Source organism: Capra hircus, unplaced genomic scaffold (genome assembly GCF_001704415.2).
Source record: "Capra hircus breed San Clemente unplaced genomic scaffold, ASM170441v1, whole genome shotgun sequence".
NCBI classification, from domain to species: domain Eukaryota; kingdom Metazoa; phylum Chordata; class Mammalia; order Artiodactyla; family Bovidae; genus Capra; species Capra hircus.
This window is the reverse complement of record NW_017215380.1, coordinates 1-23,010: the sequence shown is the minus strand read 5'-3', so window position 1 is coordinate 23,010 and position 23,010 is coordinate 1. Positions and strand designations below refer to the sequence as shown.

The window sequence follows — 23,010 nt, the reverse complement described above, 5'->3', positions numbered from 1 at the left end:
TCTATGGGGGGACACAGTCCTGGAGCTCCCTACTCCCTAAATTTCAGTGACATCATTCCATAATGTACTTTTATATGAATGTGTTTAGATATAAATATCTAGCAATATAAATAGATAATAAAATTAATGACTTTAATTTTAAGATATAATTAGTATTCGTATATTAAATAAAATACATATGGCATTGAAATTACTATTTTAACAAACTAATGATTTCCTTAAGTAATGGACAAATCCATCATCAGAAAAAACATTTTCTTGTACACATATTTGATTTTAGGTAATTATTATACTCTGTATAGCTTTTTTTTTTTTTTTGGCCACACTGCATGGCTTGCAGGATCTTAGTTCCCTGACCAGGGATTGAATCTGTGCCCTCAGCAGTGAAAGTGCAGAGTCCTAACCACTGGACTACCAGGGAATCCCCTATACTGAGTATAGCCTTAATCATTTTTTATTATCTATTTTACATAGCCAACTTTTGAAGCCAAGAACAACCTAATTTTCCCTGAATATACTTTTTATATTATATTGATAAGTTTTAAGGTGCAAAATAAGCTTATATATCAGCCACAGAACTGGAACCTTCTGTTAACTTACTTTTTAATATAAAAGAATAAGGGTAAATTGGGAAGAGAGAAGAGAAAACTGTAAAGTGTAAAGAGAAAAAATAAAAAGAGAAGGAACCAGTTTTAGAATAAAATTATCATTGTAAAAGCTAAGCACACATTTTTTTAAATTTAAATTTAAATTTTATTTTGCTTTACAATACTGTATTGGTTTTGCCATACATTGACATGAATCCGCCACGGGTGTACATGAGTTCCCAATCCTGAACCCCCTTCCCACCTCCCACCCCATATCATCTCTCTGGATCCTCCCCGCTAAGCACACATTTTAACACATGGTCATACACACATGGGCTTCCCAGGTGGCGCTAGTGGTAAGGAACCCACCTGTCAAGGCAAGTAGACATAAGAGATGTGGGTTCGATCCCTGAGTCGGGAAGATCCCCTGGAGGAGGGCATGGCAACCCGTTCTAGTATTCTGGCCTGGAGAATCCCACTGACAGAGGAGCCTGGCGGGCTGTAGTCCACGGGGTTGCACAGAGTCAGACACGACTGAAGCAACTTAGGATGCACACATGCACACATATACACACAACCACGCGTGTGTATTAGAGGTGCTTTAAGCTATAGCTTGGGGTCTTGATAGTCTTCTTTAATTTTTTTGACATATAGTTGATTTACAATGTATTCATTTCTACTGTACAGCAATGGGATTCAGTTATACAAATATATATATATATATTCAGTTATATATATATTCTTTTTCCATTGTGGTTTATTACAGGATATTGAATATAGTTCCCTTTTCTATACAGGAGGAGATTGTTGTTTATCCATTCTATATATAATAGCTAACCTCAAATTCATATCCTTCCCTCCCCCAACCTCCCTACCTCTCAGGACCCACAAGTCTGTTCTTATATCTGAGCCTGTTTCAATTTTCACAGATATGTTCATTTGTGTCATATTTTAGATTCCACATACAATGACATCATATGATATTTGTCTTTCTCTTTCTGACTTCACTTAGTTTGATCATCTTTAGGTCCATCTATGTTGCTACAAATGGCATTATTTCATTCTTTTTTATGGCTGAGTAATATTCGTGTGTGTGTGTGTGTGTGTGTGTGTGTGTGTGTGCGTGCGCCACATCTTTATCCACTCATCTGTCTTTGGGCATTTAGGTTGTTTCCATATCTTGGCTATTGTAAATAGTGCGTCTCTGTACATTGGGATGCATGTATCATTTCAAATCATAGTTTTGTCTGGATATATGCCCAGGAGTGAGATTGCTGGATCATATGTCAACTCTATTCTCAGTTTTTTAAGGAGCATCCATACTGTTCTTCATAGTGGCTGCACCAATTTACATTCCAAGAATGTAGGAGAGTTCCCTTTTCTCCACATCCTTTCTAGCATGTTACTGGGGCCTCGATAATTTTATCATCATACTATTAAAAAGCTAGTACTTATTAACACTTGTATGGAAAAAAATAACATGGTCTCTGTCTTTTAGACAAGTCAGTCTCCTCATGAGTTTTCTTTTCTTTTCTTTTCTTTTTTTTTTGGTCTCTCTTTATTTTAAAGCTCCTCTCAAATGAACAATCTTATCCATGTCAAAGTTGCCCAAAGTAGGCATGACAATTCCAAATTGTTCTTAATGAAGCTATGCCAGTAATTAGTATAAGTTTATTAGCCAACAAACCCACGAGAATCTGGCTGACACTTGGTCAAACATAAAAATATCTCTGACAAATGACTTGGGCCCTTAACTCTAAGGTTAAGTCATCTCGACTGCTGATGGAAAGAATCAGCAGTCTCCTGGAAGGCAGAATATTTACAAAGATCTCTTCCAAAGTCAATTTCTCATAAGTTCTCAGACAAGAAACAGACAAGATGGTGGATACACAGACAATAGAAGTTGGTGTTAAAAGCTAGATTCCACCAGAGGACACCAACGTCTAATCAGACCTCTAAAATTTCAGGAGGTGAATAACACTTCTGATACCACAGGGACAAAGAAACCATCAGAGTCCATATTCAGGGCAAAACCCATGTAATCAGGGACAGAGATGCCTCAAGTAGATGAGAGGCAAGGGGCTGCAGATGTCCACGTGATTACTGAGTCAAAGTTCCTGGTTCAGGACTTCCCTGGTGGTCCAGTGGTTGAGAGTCCGCCTTCCAGTGCAAGGGGACAAGGATTCGATTCCTGGTTGCAGAACTAAGATCCCATCTGCTGCAGGACAACTGCACACCAGCCTGCACACCACAACTAGGGAAGCCTGAGAGCCCCAGTGAAAATGAAAAGGTCCCGCATGTCACAATGAAGATGCCACGTGCCACAATTAAGACTTGACACAGCCAAATAAATAAATCAGTATCTCAGCCATACCTTGATAGAAACTCCAAATTGTCCTAGCCGAATCCACTTAAGACCAACAGGGATAAACCCATAGCCTGAAAAATTCAGTTTTTATTGACCCATTATGCTGAGGGACCTGAGATGGCTTTGGCTGATGGCCTGGGGAGCTGTTAAAAGACAGGGCTGGTGTGTCTGTGTGACAAGAGAGTGAGAATGAATGGCAGTAGCCAGGCTGTGTCCCATGCTTCAGGCTGCCACGTAGACCATTCAGTTGGGACAGAATCATTCCCTCAACAAGGCTTGCTACTTTGAATCTCTGTTCCAATGACTACAGTATGGCCAACCTGGAAAGACTTCCCTGATTTAAAAAAAAAAAAAATACCGCGGAATACCATGGAAGAACCTATTCAAAGCCTGAGTGCTGTAGGTGCTCCAGACTGACAATGGACAGTGGACAGAATGACAGCTCCCATGATGAGCCTCCCACTGCAGAAAATGGCTGAGAAGATACTTCGATCTGCCTCCTGCCTCAAGTGGAAGAAAGACTCCACCATCTTTGTTTTACTACTTGGGGGCCCTCTGTGGTAGACTGTGATGACGCTGAGACCCAAAATGCCCCGGATAAAGATGAGCACCCCAAACCAGGCGCAAACTGCGATCTAGGACAAAACTATGGAAGGGAAAGGCACAGCAGTCTTGTCTGATTTAATGAAAATGATGGAATCAAGGGAGAAGCTAGCTTAGTTCCACTGGTGAATAGAGTGGGCTATTTTAGCTCCCTCTAGGGGCCATTGTAGTTCCCTCTCCTAGATGAGGAAGGAAAATGGCAACCCACTCCAGTATTCTTGCCTGGAGAATCCCATGGACAGAGGAGCTTGGTGGACTACAGTCCATGGCTCGCAAAGAGTTGGACATGACTGAGCGACTTCACTTTCACTCCTAGATGATTCAGAGAGAAGTCTTTGGCCCCCAGGAAGAAATAGTGGCTACTGACCTAGAACAAACGAACAATGTGCCCATGGAAAGAGGACAATAACCCTGGTACCTGAAGAAAGAATATCTCCGTTCCCTAGGAAGTTGCGGGGTGGGTGGAAATATTTAACGCTTCCTCCATTCTCTAGACCCAGTGCTGCAGCATTACAAAATAATGACATGGTCCTCCTGAGTTAAGCAATGGCTGCAATTGGCAATAACCCTGCTGCTGGCTTTGTCATCCCATCTGAGTCCTAGGAAAAGGAAAGAAAAAAACTAATGTGGGATCAAAACTTTACTGCTGTGCAGGACAGCTGCACAATAGCAGGACTATTCAGTTCTGCCCGACACCCTCGGGAAAGCTGGACCCCTGGGGTGTGTCGGACACCTCAGCTCCTCCCTCATATGGACACCAGTGTAACCTTGTTCCAATCTGGCTGATAGCAATTTGGGCATTTAGCCCTTGGCCTTGGGTTCCTCAGCTGTGATGCAACTCACTGCTCACAGAATGTCCATCCAAGCCCATTGAATCACTCCCTGGGACTTGGGGGCATGAGAACCAGAGCTCCCATGCTGATGTCTCTGCTGTTGCTGTGCTGAGGCTTATTCTGATCACGTAATCTACTTCCAGTACCTATGAATGCCAGGCTTACTCCTTGCAATCCACAGGTTGGGGGTTCTTCCTATTAATTACAAAGGAAGAACAAGGCCAGGGGAGACTTTCCTCTCTTCATGAAGAATATAATTGCATTCTAAATGGGTTCCTTTCTGCTTCTATTTCTAATAATACCCTTCTTTTTCTTTTTCCTTTGTTCACTCACTAGAAATCATTTATATAAAAGATATTAAATTTTACAAAGAGGTATCTGCACCCTCTGTGTTCACTGCAGTATTATTCTCAAGAGCCAAGACCTGGAAGCAACCTCTGCTCAGTTGCTCAGTTGTGTCTAATGACTCTGACTCCATAGACTATAGCCCACCAGCCTCTTCTGTTCATGGAATTCTCCAGGCAAGAATACTGGAATGGGTTGCCATTTCTTCCTCTGAAGTGTCTGTCAACAGACAAATAAAATGTGGAATACACACACATACACAAATGCATATTATTTAGCTATAAAAAAGAAAACCCTGTCATTTGTGACAACATGGACAAAACTTTGAAGGCAGATGCTAAGTTAAATAAGTCAGACAAAGAAAGGCAAATACAGGGAATCCTTGAGCAACATGGGTTTGAACTGCCCAGGCCCATTTATACATGAATTTTTCCCCCCGCTTCCCTAGTGGCTCAGCTGGCAAAGAATCTGCCTGCAATGCAGGAAACCTGGGTTTGATCCCTTGGTTCGGAAGATCCCATGGAGAAGGGAATGGCAACCCACTCCAGTATTCTTGCCTGGAGAAGTCCATGAACAGAGGAGCCTGGAGAGCTACAATCCATGGGGTCGCAGAGTCGGACATGACTGAGTGACTAACACACACACACGATATGTATTACACAATCCACAGTTGGTTGAATCCTCAGGTGCAGAACGGCATATACAGAGGGGTGATTGTGAAGTTAGACATGGATTTTTTTTTTAACTGTGCAGGTCACTGCCTTCACCCTCATCTTTTTAAAACTGTACCATACCATCTCAGATGTAAAATCTAGAAAAGCCAGATTCATAGAAACAAAGAGTAGCTTGGTGGTTGCCAGGGGCTGGGAATTGGGGAAATAGAGAGATGTTGCTCAAATGGTACAAACTTCCAGTTTTAAGATGGAGTAAAAAGCCTCTTGATGAAAGTGAGAGAGGAGAGTGAAAAAGTTGGCTTAAAGCTCAACATTTAGAAAACTAAGATCATGGCATCTGGTCCCATCACTTCTTGGGAAATAGATGGGGAAACAGTGTCAGATTTTATTTTTCTGGGCTCCAAAATTACTGCAGATGGTGACTGCAGCCATGAAATTAAGAGACGCTTACTCCTTGGAAGGAAAGTTATGACCAACCTAGATAGCATATTCAAAAGCAGAGACATTGTTTTGCCAACAAAGGTCCGTCTAGTCAAGGCTATGGTTTTTCCAGTGGTCATGTATGGATGTGAGAGTTGGACTGTGAAGAAAGCTGAGCGCCGAAGAATTGATGCTTTTGAAGTGTGGTGTTGGAGAAGACTCTTGAGAGTCCCTTGGACTGCAAGGAGATTCAACCAGTCCATTCTAAAGGAGATCAGTCCTGGGTGTTCTTTGGAAGGAATGATGCTGAAGCTGAAACTCCAGTACTTCGGCCACCTCATGCAAAGAGTTGACTCATTGGAAAAGACTCTGATGCTGGGAGGGATTGGGGGCAGGAGGAGAAGGGGATGACAGAGGATGAGATGGCTGGATGGCATCACTGACTCGATGGGCATGAGTTTGAGTAGACTCCGGGAGTTGGTGATAGACAGGGCAGCCTGGCGTGCTGCAATTCATGGGGTCGCAAAGAGTTGGACATGACTGAGCGACTGAACTGAACTGAACTGAAGTTCTGGGGAATCTAGGTGTCTTTTCTTTGCTTTTTTTTTGCCACATCTTGTGGCATGTGGAATCTCAACTCTCTGACCAGGGAGCAGGGAGTCTTAACCAGTGGACTGCCAGGGAAATTCCCAGTTCTGGAGGTCTAATACGCAGCATGGAAACTACAGTTAACATGTATTCTATACTTGAAAGTTGCTAAGAAGGGTATGTTAAATGTTCCCACCACAAACATTTTAAAAAGGTAACTACATGAGGTAAAAAATAAAGATATTGAATTTTAACGTAGCTAGAAAAATTTCAGGTTATATATTTGTGTGTGTGTGTTTTGAGAGCTCCTTGGAAACATTCTTATTTCAGGACCTGAAGCCAAAGTTGTTAAAATATTGGACATTTTCATCTCTTTTATAAGCAGTTATCATTGAAGTTTATTGTAGCTTTCTTTTTAAAGTTAGTTTTAAACACTCTATACGTTACAGAAAATGTTCTTAAAATCTGAAAAAATTGAGTAGATATATTAAAGGTTGTTCATTAGGGAAGAAAAAAGATCCAGGCCTTTAGTTGACTACCCATTCTCAATTTTTTTTAAACAAATTTATTGTGTATATTATTACACATACTGAAAACAAGAGAAAGAGTAAAATGAACTCCCATGTATCCATCATCAGCTTTAATAACTGTCAACATTCTGCCAAACTTATTTCATCTACCTCCTGCAACTATTTTTCTGAACTATTTAAAAAGAACTCCTAGATACTTAATTTCACATGTAAATATATTAATATGTAAGTCAATCTTAATCTTAAAAGGTTAATATAATATAAGTAAAATTACATTGCATAGATGAAGGAATATGCCTGTTCTATTCACTCATGAAAACCAGACATGCTAGGTGCTGGGAATATTAGAGGGAGAGTCAGTTGAGGGCAGAAGATGGAAAGTTCATGGGTTATTTAGGTGAAAAATCAAACACAAGCATTATTGCCCCTAGGTGATGATAATGGTAATAGCTAATATTTATAGATAAATGACTATTTTAAGCCCTTTGCAAATGTTATTAAGAATAAATGTCATTTTTCAATAAAATTTTTAAAAACCACAAATGGTTTCTGTGAAATGGAAACAGACTCATGGTTGCCAAGACAGTGGCAGGAGGGATGGACTGGGAGTTTGGGATTAGCAGATGCAAACTAGTGCATATAGGATGGATAAACAACAAGGTCCTACTGTATAGCACAGGGGACTATATTCAATATCTGTGATAAGGCATAATGGAAAAGAATATGAGAAACAAGATATATATATGTATGACTGAATCACTTTGCTGTACACCAGCAATTAAACACAACATTGTGAATCAATTATACTTCAATACTTATTTTTTTAAGAAGAATAAACATCATTTATTCTTCATAATCATCCTCTGAGGATGAGGAAACTGAGAAACCCAGAGAAATGAAGTAACTTCCTGGAAAGCATTCAGATCATAAGAAGTTAAGCTAGAATTTTAATCTAAGTGGTCTGATGTCAGAGGCTATGTTGTTGTTTAGTCACCCAGTCATGTCCGACTCTTTGCAACCCCATGGACCACAGCATACCAGGCCTCTCTGGCCCTCACCATCTCCCAAAGTTTGTCCAGATTCGTGTCCATTGTTATGGTGATGCCATCCAGTCATCTCATCCTCTGATGCCCTCTTCTCCTTCTGCCCTCAATCTTTCCCAGCATCAGGGACTTTTGCAATGAGTCAGCTGTTCACATCAGATGACCAAAATACTGGGATTTCAGCATCAGCATCAGTCCTTCCAATAAATATTCAGTTGATTTCCCTTAAGACTGACTGGTTTGATCTCCTTGCTGTCCAAGAGACTCTCAGGAGTCTTTTCCAACACCACAGTTCAAAGGCATCAGTTCTTCATGGCTCCACCTTCTTTGTGGTCCAGCTTTCACAAACATATGTGACCACTGGGAAGACCATTACCTTGACTATATGGACCTTTGTCAGCAGAGTTATGTCTCTGCTTTTCAACACCCTGTCTATGTCTGTCATGGCTTTCCTGCCAAGAAACAAACATCTTCTGATTTCATGACGGCAGTCACCATCCACAGTGATTTTAGAGCCCAAGAAGAGGAAATCTGGCACTACTTCCACCTTTTCCCCTTCTATTTGCCATGAAGTAATGGGGCTAGATGCCTAGATCTTAGTTTTCTTAATATTTAGTCTTAAGCTGGCTCTTTCACTCTCCTTCTTCGCCCTCATCAAGAGGCTCTTTATTTCCTCTTCACTTTCTGCCATTAGAGTGGTATCATACACATATCTGAGGTTGTTGATGTTTCTCCTGCCTATCTTGATTCCAGCTTGTAACTCATCCAGCCCCACATTTCTTATGATGTACTCAGCATATAGATTAAACAAACAGGGTGACAGCAGTCAGCCCTGTTGTACTCCTTTCTCAATCTTGAACTAATCAGTTGTCTTGACAGGGTTCTGACTGTTGCTTCTTGACCTGCATACAGGTTTCTCAGGAGACAGGCAAGATAGTCTGGTATTCCCGCCTCTTTAAGAGCTTTCCATAGTTTATTAGGATCCATACAGTTAAAGGCTTTGGCGTAGTCAATGAAACAGAAATAGATGTTTCTCTGGAATTCTCTAGCTTTCTCTGTGATCCAGCAAATGTTGGCAATTTGATGGACATCTGGAAGTTCTTTGTTTGCATAATGCTGCAGCCTAGCATGCAAGATTTTAAGCATGACCTTACTAGCATGGGCCCCTGGAGAAGGAAATGGCAACCCACTCCAGTATTCTTGCCTGGAGAACTCCATGAATAGAGGATCCTGGTGGGCTATAGTCTGTGGGGTTGCAGAGAGTTGCACATGACTGAGCAACTAACACCACTAACATGGGAGATGAGTGCAATTGTCGGATGGTTAGCACATTCTTTGGTACTATCCTTCCTGGGAATTGGGATGAGGACTGACCTTTTCCAGTCCTGTGGTCACTGCTGGGTCTTCCAGACTTGCTGACATAATGAATGTAACACCTTGATGGCATCATCTTTTAGGATTTTGAACAGTTCTGCTGGAATTCTGTTACATCCACTAGCTTTATTAACAGCAGTGCTTCCTAAGGCCCACCTGACTTTGCTTTCCAGAGTGTTTGGCTCTGGGTGGCTGACCACACCATTGTAGTAGTCCAGTTCATTTGGATCTTTTTTATACAGTTCTGTGTATTCTTTCCATCTCTTCTTAATCTCTTCAGTGTCTACTAGGTCTCTACCATTTATGTCCTTTATTGTGTCCATCTTTGGGCAAAATGTTCCCTTGATATCTCCAATTTTCCTGAAGAGATCTCTAGTCTTTCCCCTTCTATTGTTTTCTTCTAGTTTTATACACTGTTTATTGAAGAAGGCCTTCTTGTCTCTCCGTGCTGTTCTTTGGAAATCTTCATTTAGTTTGATATACCTTCCCCTTTCTCCCTTGCTTTTTGCTTCTCTTCTTTCTTTAGCTATCTGCAAGGCCTCCTTGGATAGCCACTTTGCCTTCTTGCTTTTCTTTTTCTTTGGGAGGGTTCTGTTCGCTGCCTCCTGTACAATATTACAGACCTCTGTCCATGGTTCTTTAGGCAGTCAGTCTGTCTACCAGATCTAATCCCTTGAATCTATTCATTACCTCCACTACACATTCATAGGGGATCTAATTGAAGTTGTACCTGTCTGGCCTAGTGGTTTTCCCCACTTTCTTTAGTTTAAGCCTGAATTTTGCTATGAGATGCTGATGATCTGAGCCACCATCAGCTCCAGGTCTTGTTTTTGCTACTGTATACAGTTTCTCCATCTTCAGCTACAAAGACTATAATGAATTTGATTTTGGTATTGGCCATTTGGTGATGTCCATGTGTAAAGTCAGGTTACTTCCCTGGTGGCTAAAGTCATCTCTTGTGCTGTTGAAAAAGGGTATTTGCTATGACCAATGCATTCTCTTGGCAGAATTCAGTTAGCCTTTGTCCTGCTTCAATTTGTTCTCCAAGGCCAAAGTTGCGTGTTACTCCTGGTATCTCATGACTTCCTACTTTTGCATTCCTATCCTCAGTGATGAACAGAATATCTCTTTTTGGTGTTAGTTCTAGGAGGTCTTCTAGGTCTTCATAGCACTGATCAACTTCAGCTTCTTTGGCACTGGTGGTAGGGGCATAGACTTGGATTACTGTGATGTTGAATGGCTTGCCTTGGAAATGAACTGAGATCATTCTGTCTTTTTTGAGGTTGCACCCAAGCACTGCATTTTGGACTCTTGTTGATTATAAGAGCGACTTCATTTCTGCTATGGGACTCTTGCCTGTGCTCTAAGAAAAAAGACTACCTTAATATTGCGGTAAAATCAATGCTATTTATCCACTAAACCATTTCATTTTCTTCCTAGGCACACAGGTAGACTTGTATTTCCCAGCTCCTTGGGCTTTAAACAAGCCATGTGACTAATTCTGGCAAAAGGAATGTGGGTGGATATTGAAAAAAAAAAATCTCTGGGTTAGAGCGATTTTCTCAATGTTACAGACCAGGGTTCTTGGCCTTTCCCAATGAACAAAAATTGATCCGAGGCTAGACAAGAAATTCAGGCAAGGCTTTACTGGAGCTCCTACTGTAGCAGAGGGGAGTGAGAACAAACTAGTTATCCTTGCTCACTACCTGTGGTGGCGGCAAGCTTGTTCCTTATATGGGGTGACGGTAGGGGTGTGTTCAGGGCTGGCCAGAGGGGTGGCTTAGGTGATCTGCCCATCTCTCACGCGGTGTGCAAGGTTCCTATGCTTTTGCTCCTGACACCCAGTTTGTGCTCCAGGCTCCTCAAAAGTGGTCATTGGTGGTTGTTGTTGTTGTTTGGTCTCTTTGTATCTCTGGGGTCCAGAATTTGTCCCAACTGCGCATGCATACAGTTGTTTTTAGTCCCATGTAGTTTCTTTGTATTTTGTTGTTTGAGGAGAGGTATGTCCAGGTCCAAGCATTGCACCAAAGGGTCCCAGATCCCAGCCTGTCTTACGAAGATGAAAAGAGCCTGTATTGCTGGGTTAATTGCTTAGAGGAGAGCTTCTCCATCAGGTACATTTTTACTGAACTTTGTGAGCACAAGAAATAAGCTCTTACTGTGCTAAATCACTGAGATTTGTGGGGGGGTGTTTGTTATGGCAGATTGTGTAAATAATACTAATAGAAACATTTTAAACTTTTAAAAATTATGAAATAGTTCAAAACTAATGAAAAGTATAGAATATATTAACAATCATATCTCTACCCCTAGATTCAACAGATATTAATATTGTCACATTTCCTTTTGGTCAGTCTTCAAGAAACCCATTTGGTATGGGTGTGTTAGTTGCTCAGTCATGTCTGACTCTTCACAACTCCATGAACTGTAGCCTGCCAGGCTCTTCTGTCCATGGAATTCTCCAGGCAAGAATACTGGAGTTGGTTGCCATTCCCTTCTCCAGACAATCTTTCTGACCCAGGGATCAAACCTGGGTCTCCTGCATGGCAGGTGGATTCTTTACCACTGAGCTACCTGGGAAGCCCAAGAAACCCATTAGATATAACTAATAGCTAATAACCAATAAAGCATCACCACATCCCTACCCCTCCCTAGATGTAATTACTATCCTGAAGGTGGTGTCTATTATCCTCATTTACATTTTTTACTTTGTCTACAATATATTAAATTATGGAGTATTTTGTGTGCTTAGAAAAATAGGAATAGTATAAAAAAGATAGCTTTTTTCATTCCATATTGTTTTTGAGGTATCTCCATGTTGGTAACTATAGGTCTAATTTATTCAGTTGAAGAGTTATGTAGAAACATAGTAATTTACTTATCTATTCTCCTACTGAGAGACAGTTAAGATTATTCATATTTTTTTGCTTCTAAAAACAATGTTGCAATGAACTTCTACAAACTTCCTTGATACAATGAACTTCCTTGTATCATCATACAGTCAGGGGAAATCTCTCTGAGGATTTCTCATTTAAGCTGATATTGGAAGGAGGAGAAGGCAGCCACGTGAAAAGCTGGGAAACAAGTGTTTCAGGTGTCTGGAGTAGTGGAAAGCCCTAACACCTTAGGGAATGGCATGTACTAGACCCACCCAGGGCGCTTACAGTGAAGTGAGTGAAGAAAAGACAGGCAGGAGGCAGAGGTGGAGAAGCAGGCAAAGACTACTGTGTTAATAGCTTTAAAGGCCATACTAAGAAGTTTGGGTTTTCTTCTATGTATATGGAAAGCCATCAAAGTGTTCTCATTTTTTTCTGGATTGATCAGACCATACTCACAGTATTGTGAGTTCCTTTCCTCAACTTCACTACGAATGGAAAGTGAAAGTGTTAGTCGCTCAGTTGTGTCTGACTCTTTGTGACCCCATGAACTGTAGCCCGCCAGGCTCCTCTGGCCATGGGATTTTCCAGGCAAGAATACTGCAGTGGGCTGCCATTCCCTTCTCCAGGGGATCTTCCCGACCCAGGGATCGAACCTGGGTCTCCTGCATTGCAGACAGATACTTTACCATCTGAGCCACCAGAGAATGGAGCAGCTCTTAAATGAATGCAGCTACTGCTTTTGCTCTATGTTTGGAGGAACTGATGATAATATCATAGAAAAACAAAAACAAACTTTTCAATTCTTTTCCCAATGTTTTGTGCCTGAGGGGCAGCTGTATGTTTCAGAGTGAAACTACAGTTGACCTTTGAATAACACAGGTTTAAACTGCATTATATGCAGATTTGTTTCCAATAAATGTTACTACATGATCTGAGGTAAGTTGAATATCAAGGTACCACAGATAAAGAGAAATTCTGGTTAAAGAAGGCTGACTATAAATTATACTATATATATAAATTATGGGTTTTTGACTGCAAGGAGGGCCTGTGCCCCTAACCACTGCATTGTTCAAGGGTCAACTGTATATGTACCAATTTGTCAATTTTCCATCAAAAGGGCTTAAAGGGAAATGTTCTCTTTTTTCTCCGTATTTTGCAATCAATTTATTCTTTTTATTAAAATCAGATTGACTTCATGAAAGATCTAGCATTTAGGTTGACTTAAGAGCTAAGGAACTATCATACTGCTAGTTCTGAATTTTATCTGCTAATTCTCAGATAGTCTTATCTGAGGTGTGATAGAATCTGCTGATGACCAAGTACAGAAACAATTGAAAATTGGGAATGAAAGAATTAGGCACTTATAGTATTAATACAATGCCAAACATTGTATTGTGGGCTTTAAAATGATCAGTTCAGTTCAGTTCAGTTGCTCAGTCGTGTCCGACTCTGCAACCCCATGAATTGCAGCACGCCAGGCCTCCCTGTCCATCACCAACTCCTGGAGTTCACTCAGACTCACGTCCATCGAGTCAGTGGTGCCATCCAGCCATCTCATCCTCTGTCGTCCCCTTTTCCTCCTGCCCACAATCCCTCTCAGCATGAGTCTTTTCCTAAATTACACTATTTCCAAAAGTGATTTGGATATGAACCATTTATTTAGTATCTCAGCTAAACATGCTAATATTGTCTCTTCTCTTTACTCATTTCTTCTATATTTGCCTGTGACTATACTAATAAGGTTGGGAGGTGGGCTATCACTTTCAGGAGTTTTCATTAAATTACCTCCCAGATCGCCAACAATTTAAGCAAAATACAGTTATTTTCCTGTATTTTCACCCTATTTTCTGTTAGAACTTTTCAATTATTAAAGATATACAGAAATTTCATTAAAATCTAACCTGATGAATATGGGTGAATATTTCTCTTTTTTGAAACAATCCCCATCCACCCATTAATTTTTTAATTTGCAAATTGGTTGTAATTTCTCTAGGTAGAATCTTACTGCCAAATAGGATGAATACAAAGAGGCATGGTGTATAATTGTGTTTAATATAGACAATAAGACCGAGTTAAAATCCTATTCAGTTCAGTTCAGTCGCTCAGTCGTGTCTGACTCTTTGCAACCCCATGAATTGCAGCACGCCAGGCCTCCCTGTCTATCACCATCTCCCAGAGTTCACTCAAACTCATGTCCATCGAGTCGGTGATGCCATCCAACCATCTCATCCTCTGTCATCCCCTTCTCCTCCTGCCCCCAATCCCTCCCAGCATCAGAGTCTTTTCCAATGAGTCAACTCTTCACATAAGGTGGCCAAAGTATTGGAGCTTCAGCTTTAACATCGGTCCTTCCAATGAATACCCAGGACTGATCTCCTTTAGAATGGACTGGTTGGATCTCCTTGCAGTCCAAGGGACTCTCAAGAGTCTTCTCTAATACCACAGTTCAAAAGCATCAATTCTTCGGCGCTCAGCTTTCTTCACAGTCCAACTCTCACATCCATACATGACCACTGGAAAAACCATAGCCTTGACTAGACAGTCCTTAGTCGGCAAAGTAATGTCTCTGCTTTTGAATATGCTATCTAGGTTGGTCATAACTTTCCTTCCAAGGAGTAAGCGTCTTTTAATTTCATGGCCGCAATCATCATATATATAGCCTTGGCGTATTCCTTTCCCAATTTGGAACTAGTTCATTGTTCCATGTCCGGTTCTAACTGTTGCTTCTTGACCTGCACACAGATTTCTTAAGAGGCAGGTCAGGTGGTCTGGTATTCCCATCCCTTGAAGAATTTTCTACAATTTATTGTGATCCACACAGTCAAAGGCTTTGGCCTAGTCAACAAAGCAGAAATGGATGTTTTTCTGGAACTCTCTTGCTTTTTCGACGATCCAGTGGATGTTGGCAATTTGATCTCTGGTTCCTCTGCAATTTGATCTCTGGTTCCTCTGCCTTTTCTGAAACCAGCTTGAACATCTGGAAGTTCATGGTTCACGTATTGCTGAAGCCTGCCTTGGAGAATTTTGAGCATTACTTTACTAGCATGTGAGATGAGTGCAATTGTGTGGTAGTTTGAGCATTCTTTGGCATTGCCTTTCTTTGGGTTTGGAAAGAAAACTGACCTTTTCCAGTCACTCTAGTGGCCACTGCTGAGTTTTCCAAATTTGCTGGCATATTGAGTGCAGCACTTTCACAGCATAATCTTTCAGGATTTGAAATAGCTCAACTGGAATTCCATCACCTCCACTAGCTTTGTTTGTAGTGATGCTTTCTAAGGCCCACTTGACTTCAAAATCCTATTAACATCACACAATCAGAATGTGTTAGAAAAGACCTTAAGGACCATCTTGGAGACTTCCCTGGTGGTCCAATGGTTAAGACTCTATGCTGCCAGTGCAGGGGGCTTGGGTTTGACACTTGGCTGGAGAACTAAGGGCTTCCCTGATGGCTCAGATGGTAAAGAATCCCCCTGCAATGGAGGAGACCTGGGTATCATCCCTGGGTTGGGAAGATCCCCTGGAGAAGGGAACAGCCGGCTACCTGGTGCAGTATTCTGGCCTGGAGAATCCCATGGACAGGGGAGCCTGGCAGGCTACAGTCCATGGGGTTGCAAAGAGTGAGATAGGACTGAGCAACTAACACTTTCACTTTTTGGAGAACTAAGGACCATCTTGTACATTTTGTGTGTATGTGACCACCAGGGCTTTTTAGCTGAAGTCAACAGTTTTCAAAAGAGGAAAAAGAACCTTCAACAAAACAAAGCAACTGCCAAAGAAATGATACCATTCTAGCTAATTTAGAAAAAATTTGTTTCCTAAGGTAGCAGCATAGGGATGGATCTTAGGGAGAATATCTACCTTCAGCAACTGTATCTGTGGAGACTGTAAGTGATCCTACTGCCTTTTAATGAGTACTAGGATGGTACTTCCGAGAAGGCAATGGCACCCCACTCCAGTACTCTTGCCTGGAAAATCCTATGGACGGAGGAGCCTGGTAGGCTGCAGTCCATGGGGTCGCTAAGAGTCAGATAGGACTGAGCGACTTCACTTTCACTTTTCACTTTCAAGCATTGGAGAAGGAAATGGCAACCCACTCCAGTGTTCTTGCCTGGAGAATCCCAGGGACGGGGGAGCCTGGTGGGCTGCCGTCTCTGGGGTTGCACAGAATCGGACACGACTGAAGTGACTTAGCAGCAGTAGCAGCAGCAGGATGGTAGTTTGTGTAAATGTGCTTTAGGATCACAAAAGAGGGAGCAAGTGATTAACATTACACCCTCAGAAAACAGGTGAATTGTCTTCAAGAATGACCAAGAATTACACAAGTGGACAAGAATGAGAGTATTTTAACCTTAGGAAATGGCAAGTGCATCTCTTACTTCTAAGAGTCATAGATAAGACTCTGCAAAAATATATTTGAAAAGGGTGGCGGCAAATGACGCTTTTAAACAGTGCACATTAAAAACCACCTAGGAAGCTTTTAAAAATCCTGAAGCCCCGACCAATTAAAGCCGAAACTATGTGGAGAGGAGCCTAAGTATTTTTTAAAGCCACCCATTCCTCCGTCTCCCCCCAGATTCTAACGTGCAGGCAAGGTTGAGAATCATGGCTTTAAATCAAAAAGCAAAATATTAAGCGTGCATTTTGAGCGGGAAAATGTGGCAGGAGGGCATAGAAAACGAACTGAAAAGTCCTTGGAAGGCAGCGCGGCTACTTCAAGAGCAGGGACAAGAAACAAGTGGGAGAATCAGCGGTAGAGGATGTAAAGACTGTTTCTGCGGTAGAACTGCCAGGTTTTGGAGGTAGCTAATGAGCTCAGCATATATTCAACTCCATTCAAGTTAAGTTATTCTGCCAGTTGCCCTTCTTCTACCCTCAATAATATTTTCTCGCATCTTTTCCCACAGTTAAAAAAAAAAATGACGGAAACGTCTCCTATCCCACGAAAGGCGCATGGGCAGACTGTGGGAGATGCAAAGATCTGAGACGTCACAAGCGCTCAGCCGTAACAATTTCCTTTCGAGTCCAGAAACACAGGTCACAAATATCTGGGATTAGGGTGTCCTCCCCAGCCGGGCTGCACCCACCAGGGGAATGCTGACGGACACCTCAGCACAAATCTGATCTTTTTAAACTCCAAAGGGCGGCGAGGGCAAGGGCCGGGCAACTGCTGACGTACTCAATGACAACACTGGCTCCGCCCTTACACTCACTTCCGGCGGCGCGCAGCCCCCATTTCCGCTTTTCCCGCCCGCGCGCCAGCCCCGCCCCACTCCCACGCGCCCCTCAACGTCCCCGCGCCCGACCGCAGGGAGAAAAGGCACAGGCTGCTGTCGGAAGTCCCCCTTTGGTTCCCCTTCCGTTCTTCCTAACGACTTCCGCTTTGGGCCGTCAATATGGACGCTGCGGCTGCCTGGCCGAGCGGCCTCTGAACGGTTGCTGTGGCGCTGCTTCTCTGCGGCTGCCGCCCCGCTTCCCCGCCCTCCCCCCGCCCCTCGCTCCAGTCCCTGGAGCCGGCGGGCTTGTCGCTACATGGGGGCGGGCCTCTGCGGCCGGCCGTAAGGCTTCCTGTTCGGAGGCGGCTCGGCAGTAGCAGGCGGCGGCGGCGGCGACTCCGCCCGCGCCCAGTTAGGCGCGGTGACTGAGCGCCCGGGAGGGAGGTTCGAGGGCCACATCTTGTACCGCTGCGCCAAGCCCGGCCCTGTGCCGCCATGGCCCCAGTGCAGCTGGAGAACCACCAGCTGGTCCCGCCCGGAGGCAGCGGCAGCGGCGGCCCCGCGTCAGCCCCGGCGCCTCCTCCTCCCGGAGCCGCCGTGGCAGCGGCCGCTGCGGCCGCGGCTAGCCCCGGCTACCGGCTGAGCACCCTCATCGAATTTCTGCTGCACCGGGCCTACTCGGAGCTCATGGTGCTGACGGACCTGTAAGTGCCGCGAAATCCACGCCTGTTCCCCAGCCCCCGCTTCCCGCCCAACCGGCTGAGAGGTTCGCACCTCCTTCTCCACAAGAGGCTGCTGCTTTCTCCTCTCCGCTGGGCTGCTTAAGTCTAGAATTTCTGAACTCTTGGGGCCCAGCGGAGGTGGAGGAGGAGCTTTCCATTTGGGGTCCTGGAGATGAAGCAACCGAGACTTGTAAATTATGCACGTTGTTTGACTTTCCCTGAAAAGCCCATCTTTGGAATTTTTGCTCGATTTGCCAGCTGAACCTTACTGATTTGTTGGTTGGAAGCTTTTTAGCCCAGACTCCTAGTTTAGGGTTTAGGAATATATATTATTCGGGCGTTTAAAAAAATTCCCAAAGACAAATTGTGTTACAGCCTCTTACGGTACATTTTAAATGTAGGTTGTAATTGCTTCTGACAAAGTTTGAACTCAGGAGATGTGTGTAAAATAATGCAAAATGTTGGATTCCAAGTTTGTTTTCCTGGAATGTTTGAGACTGTTTGAAGTCTTAACACATGTAGTGTAAGTAAAGATTTTTTTGGTAACTAGCCTGTTGTTATTGTCTCATGGGGTATGAGGGGAGTTTATAAATCACCAAGTTAGCAGTAAAATGCCTTGGGATATGATTAGAGTGTTAATCCCTTCAGAATAGGATCAGAATACACTGTAATGATTTTCAGGTATGTGAAGAAAAGAAACTGAAATTTAGGGGTATATATAGTTGAATTACTGTTTAACATTTTTAAAATCTAGGTTCAGAGAAAGTAAGACTGACTAGTTTTCAGTTAGATTCATTTTTATCTTTTAGTAGACTCCAGTGTATTATTCAGTTGAAGTACATTTGTATGTAGGTATGAGGCTGTGAAGTGTCACAGTAATTTGTTGCTAGAGACTTAAAATATTCTTCTGCAGATGACTAAAAAAAGTTCCACTTATTCCTGTAAAACATTCTGAGAATTTTGATATACTTTATTGAGGGGGATGGAAAGAAGGCTACCCCTGTGTAATGAGGAAATTAAATAGCTGTCCTAATTAGATTATGGTGGTAGTATACTTCTCTGCACCGTTTCTTGTTGGCTCTCATATAAGAATTTGAGTAGCCACGAGAAAAATCTCATGTACCCATCCCATGTATAGCTATGGGAAAATGTTGAAAACTGCTGCTATCTGTGGTGTGTAATTTGTATAATTTGTCTTTCCATAGGACATTTGTAGAAATTCTTGTGTTATTCTGTTTTAGCACTTAGTTATGAAAAGAGAAATATTTATTGCTGTAGGATAAGTACATAGGTTTAGTCTTACACACTTTATATGAGGATGATTCCTACACTTATCTCTCCAGCACAGACCTCTCCACTGAGCTGCAGACTTTCATTTAAGTACCTAGTGGACATTTCAGCGGACCAAGTCCAGAACCAAACTCCTGATTCCATTCAATCCTCCCCCCGCCCCCCAAAAAAAACCCCTTTCCTATCTCACTAAGTACTCTCTCTATTCTTCCTCTGGATGCTTAGGCCAGGAATTTTGGAGTTAATTCCTGGCTCCTCTCTTTCTTCCAGTCCCACATCAGTAAATTCTGTCATCTCTGGCTTCAGAATCCCACCACTTTTCAACCATTCCATCAAGTGTTAATCCTTTGCTCCTGTTGCTGCAGTAGTTGACTAACTGGTACCTCTGCTGCTACCCTTGCCCCTCCCTCTATGGTTTTTCCTTCATGAAATACCCAGGATGATCCTTTTAAAACTTAGTTTTACTCACAACTTTCCCATGGTTCCCCATCTCAGAGTAAAAAACTTTTTATAGACATCAATAGAGTGATCATAAAGTTTATGGTCCAGATGAGGATGCTTTTGAACATGAAAGGTGGTGCTATTAATAACTATGTCAGAGCAACAGGCATAAACTGGGACTGTATTGAGCAAACCAAGACTGTGGTCTACCTTTAAGGTCCTACATGATGTGTCTTCTCTCCCTTACCGCCTTTGTTTAGTTGTTGTTTAGTCACTAAGTCATGTCCAGTTCTTTGCGACCCCATGGACTGTAGCCCACCAGGCTCCTCTGTCCATGGGATTTCCCAGGCAAGATACTGGGATGGGTTGCTGTCTCTGTTTCCTCCATTGTAGACCATGGAGAATTTAAGGGGAAAATTCACTGTTGTTCTTGATACATAGGTATATAAAATAACTTTTTTCTCATTTGATTTGTGGTCACCAAAATTGGTTTAGGAATAAGTTCCTAGATCATGTATTTTCCCTTGTTCCAGGTAGAGACTGTCAGGATTAGTGTATTAATATAAAACCAGTGTTCAAGTATACTTTGAGTCTTATTTCTGCCACATTCGATGTTTGTGGAGTATTGAAAGTAAAAAAGGTGGCTTGTTTTTGGCCCCAGATTTCTAAATTTGTTTCTTTTGCTTGTTCATTTCCTCCTGCCTTTCCCTCACCCATGTATATGCTCTTATCTTAGAGTTTACATTCTGTTGTGATTTTTTAACAGATTTAGGTTCTACTTTTTTAAAACTTTTTTTAATTTGATTGAAATCAGAAAATGCTAGAATCTTACACACTTTGGTGTAAATAAGGTTTTTGTGACTTACTGCACTTTCGGGCTCTTGCCCCCAAGTGGTGGACTTGTCATCCATAAAGGAATTTTAAATAGATGAGGAGGAACTGGGGAGAAGGGGATGCGGGCAGCAAAGCCTATCCTTTGTCCCTGAAAAGATACCACCTCTGGCAGGAGAAGATCCTTTTAGGGTCTCTGGGACAAGGGGCAAGAGCTGAAACAATGATTCCTGTTCTTTCTGCCCCCGAAGACTCTGCTCTGCTCTTTTTTTCTCTCTCTCTCTCACATGCACACAAGCATCCATGGTTCTCATTCTCTCCTCTCTTAAGGACAGGGAGAGTTCTCAAGGAGTGTCTTCTGAGTCTTTCACAGGCATAGGAACTTGCCAGCAACTGCTTTTACTTACAGTCTTATCATAATAAGGCCTTAATTTTTGTTTCATCCTCTGATCTGCTGGCCCTTCCAACTCCTACCCAGTTTCTTTTGTCACTTGAATCATAACTTGAGCTCCCATCCCCCTGTCTACACTAAGAACTGTAGGTAACTATAAGCCAGAGCTCATTTTAATAGTTCCCCTTCCTTGTACCGTGAATCTCTCGAGGTGGTTTTAGTTTTTCTGCACCTGTGGCATGTCAGTGGGAAAAGAGCGTCTTAAGTGGCTCAGTGTGTGTTCTTCAGGAATGGATCCGATGTAGGGGAGGCTTTAGAGTTCAGGCTGTTGAATCTTGAACCGTGGAGAATGTGATTCAGGAAGCAGATCAGGACCTTTCTAAGCATCAATGGGTATGAGGGTGTTAAATGGTATAGTTTATCAGGGAAAATGGTGACATTGGTTGCTTGCTGTCAGTACTGCAGAACTAGCAAAAAAGAGATCAAGGTTTTCCTGGAGCTGTTTGAAAATAATCATATGCATCTCACCAAGCGACATCATAATTGCTGTATAACCCTTGGCTGACACTGGCCCTTTCCCATGCCTAGCTTAACCCACCATAACAAAGCGTGAAGGGATTGGTGCTTGGAAGCAAGGTTCTGTTGAATATAGAGAGGCTTGCAACTAAGTAGTACCTTGTATTCATGACCATTTGGTCTTAAAAGAAGATTTTCTTTGACTTCTCTGTGATATAGTGAGCTAATAAGACTTGGGCTTTTTTTTTTTTTTAATGTTTGAGGTTCACGCAGTATCTTTTGAAGAATGGAGAGAAATGTTTCTTTGTTAGTTTTTCCTTTGTAGCTATATCACTGAAAACTTAAAAGTGGAGCCACACAAGCCTATAGTGGCTATTTGTCCAGTTTTTCTGAAATGCTAAGGTATTTTAATAGAGTGAAAGTAAAGGCCATAATCATACTTTGATGAAGATGTGCATATATTTAGTCAACTTCTGTTTTTTTTCTTCTTAGGCTGCCAAGGAAATCTGATGTGGAAAGGTGAGTATGAAAAAACCCTTAAATCTGTGTTGATATATCTATGAGTAAGTGAGTGAGTTTATGTGAGTGAGAGAGAGTATGGGGGGAGATATGTGTAGGTATGGGTAGTAGGATTGTGGACTGGGAACTTAGGCCCAGAGAGCCTAGGGTGACTTCTCACATCATTTGTTTAAGATGTCCCTGGAAGTGTAATTTCTGTATCCTTGACAATTCTTGGTATGTGGCCAGCTCTGGACCTTGTCTTCTAGAAACTGACCAGGTCAAGTGCCTCAGGGGGTAGAAAGATGCAGAAGATAGAGAACTAAATGGAGATAGCTGGTTGGTCATTTCTCACTGTCTGCAGTGATATCTGATTAGATATCTTTAGAGAATGGACATTTGCCTACTGCTATTACTGATTTATAGTTAAGAGAATTTTGATTCAGTTGGAGTTTGGGGCTTAAGACATAACTAAATGCTAGTTCGTTTCCACAGTCCAAGGGAACAAGATAAATTAAAGTTTGAAAGATATCAGGTGATGGAGATTTAAATTGTGGCTACAGTATAGACTGCTTGACTCTGTCTTTGGTACTACTTACGCTCCTTGGTTGATGTTTTTTTGAATACCAAATCACTTAGGTGAATTTCAGCATTGTTAGTGGCTATGCTCCACCCACCCCCACCCCCACCCCCACTCCCAATGACCTTTTTGATAGAATTGGACAGAGATCGAAAAGATAGAGGTAAATGAGACCTCTGGCCTTGAAGTATACCTGTGTTATGGTTTGGCTGGTCCATTTTAAAGGAAGGAAATGAAAATCAGGATGTGTTCTGTCCATTCCGGGGTAGAAAGGGAAACTGGGC

The 23,010-nt window shown here is 42.3% G+C and overlaps 1 protein-coding gene and 1 non-coding gene across 2 annotated transcripts; one reads left to right on the top strand and one right to left on the bottom strand.

Annotated features, from left to right (window-relative positions):
• Nucleotides 1-348: 348 nt before the first annotated feature.
• TRNAE-UUC lies at nt 349-421 on the bottom strand. The gene has a single exon. It is a non-coding gene; the product is annotated as a tRNA-Glu (tRNA).
• Nucleotides 422-17,576: 17,155 nt separating this feature from the next.
• LOC108635416 (mediator of RNA polymerase II transcription subunit 14-like) lies at nt 17,577-22,385 on the top strand. The gene is made up of 2 exons (XM_018045569.1): nt 17,577-18,161; nt 22,141-22,385. The coding sequence occupies exons 1-2, from the start codon at nt 17,953-17,955 to the stop codon at nt 22,169-22,171; spliced, it is 240 nt and encodes a 79-aa protein (XP_017901058.1). The 5' UTR covers nt 17,577-17,952; the 3' UTR covers nt 22,172-22,385.
• The last annotated feature ends 625 nt before the right edge of the window (nt 22,386-23,010 follow it).

Bases quoted from the DNA above. Each gene is read 5' to 3' on its own strand.
- LOC108635416 (XM_018045569.1), top strand. From the start codon at position 17,953: ATGGCCCCAGTGCAGCTGGAGAACCACCAGCTGGTCCCGCCCGGAGGC. The intron at 18,162-22,140 runs GTAAGTGCCGCG...TTTTCTTCTTAG, and splicing joins CTCATGGTGCTGACGGACCT to GCTGCCAAGGAAATCTGATG.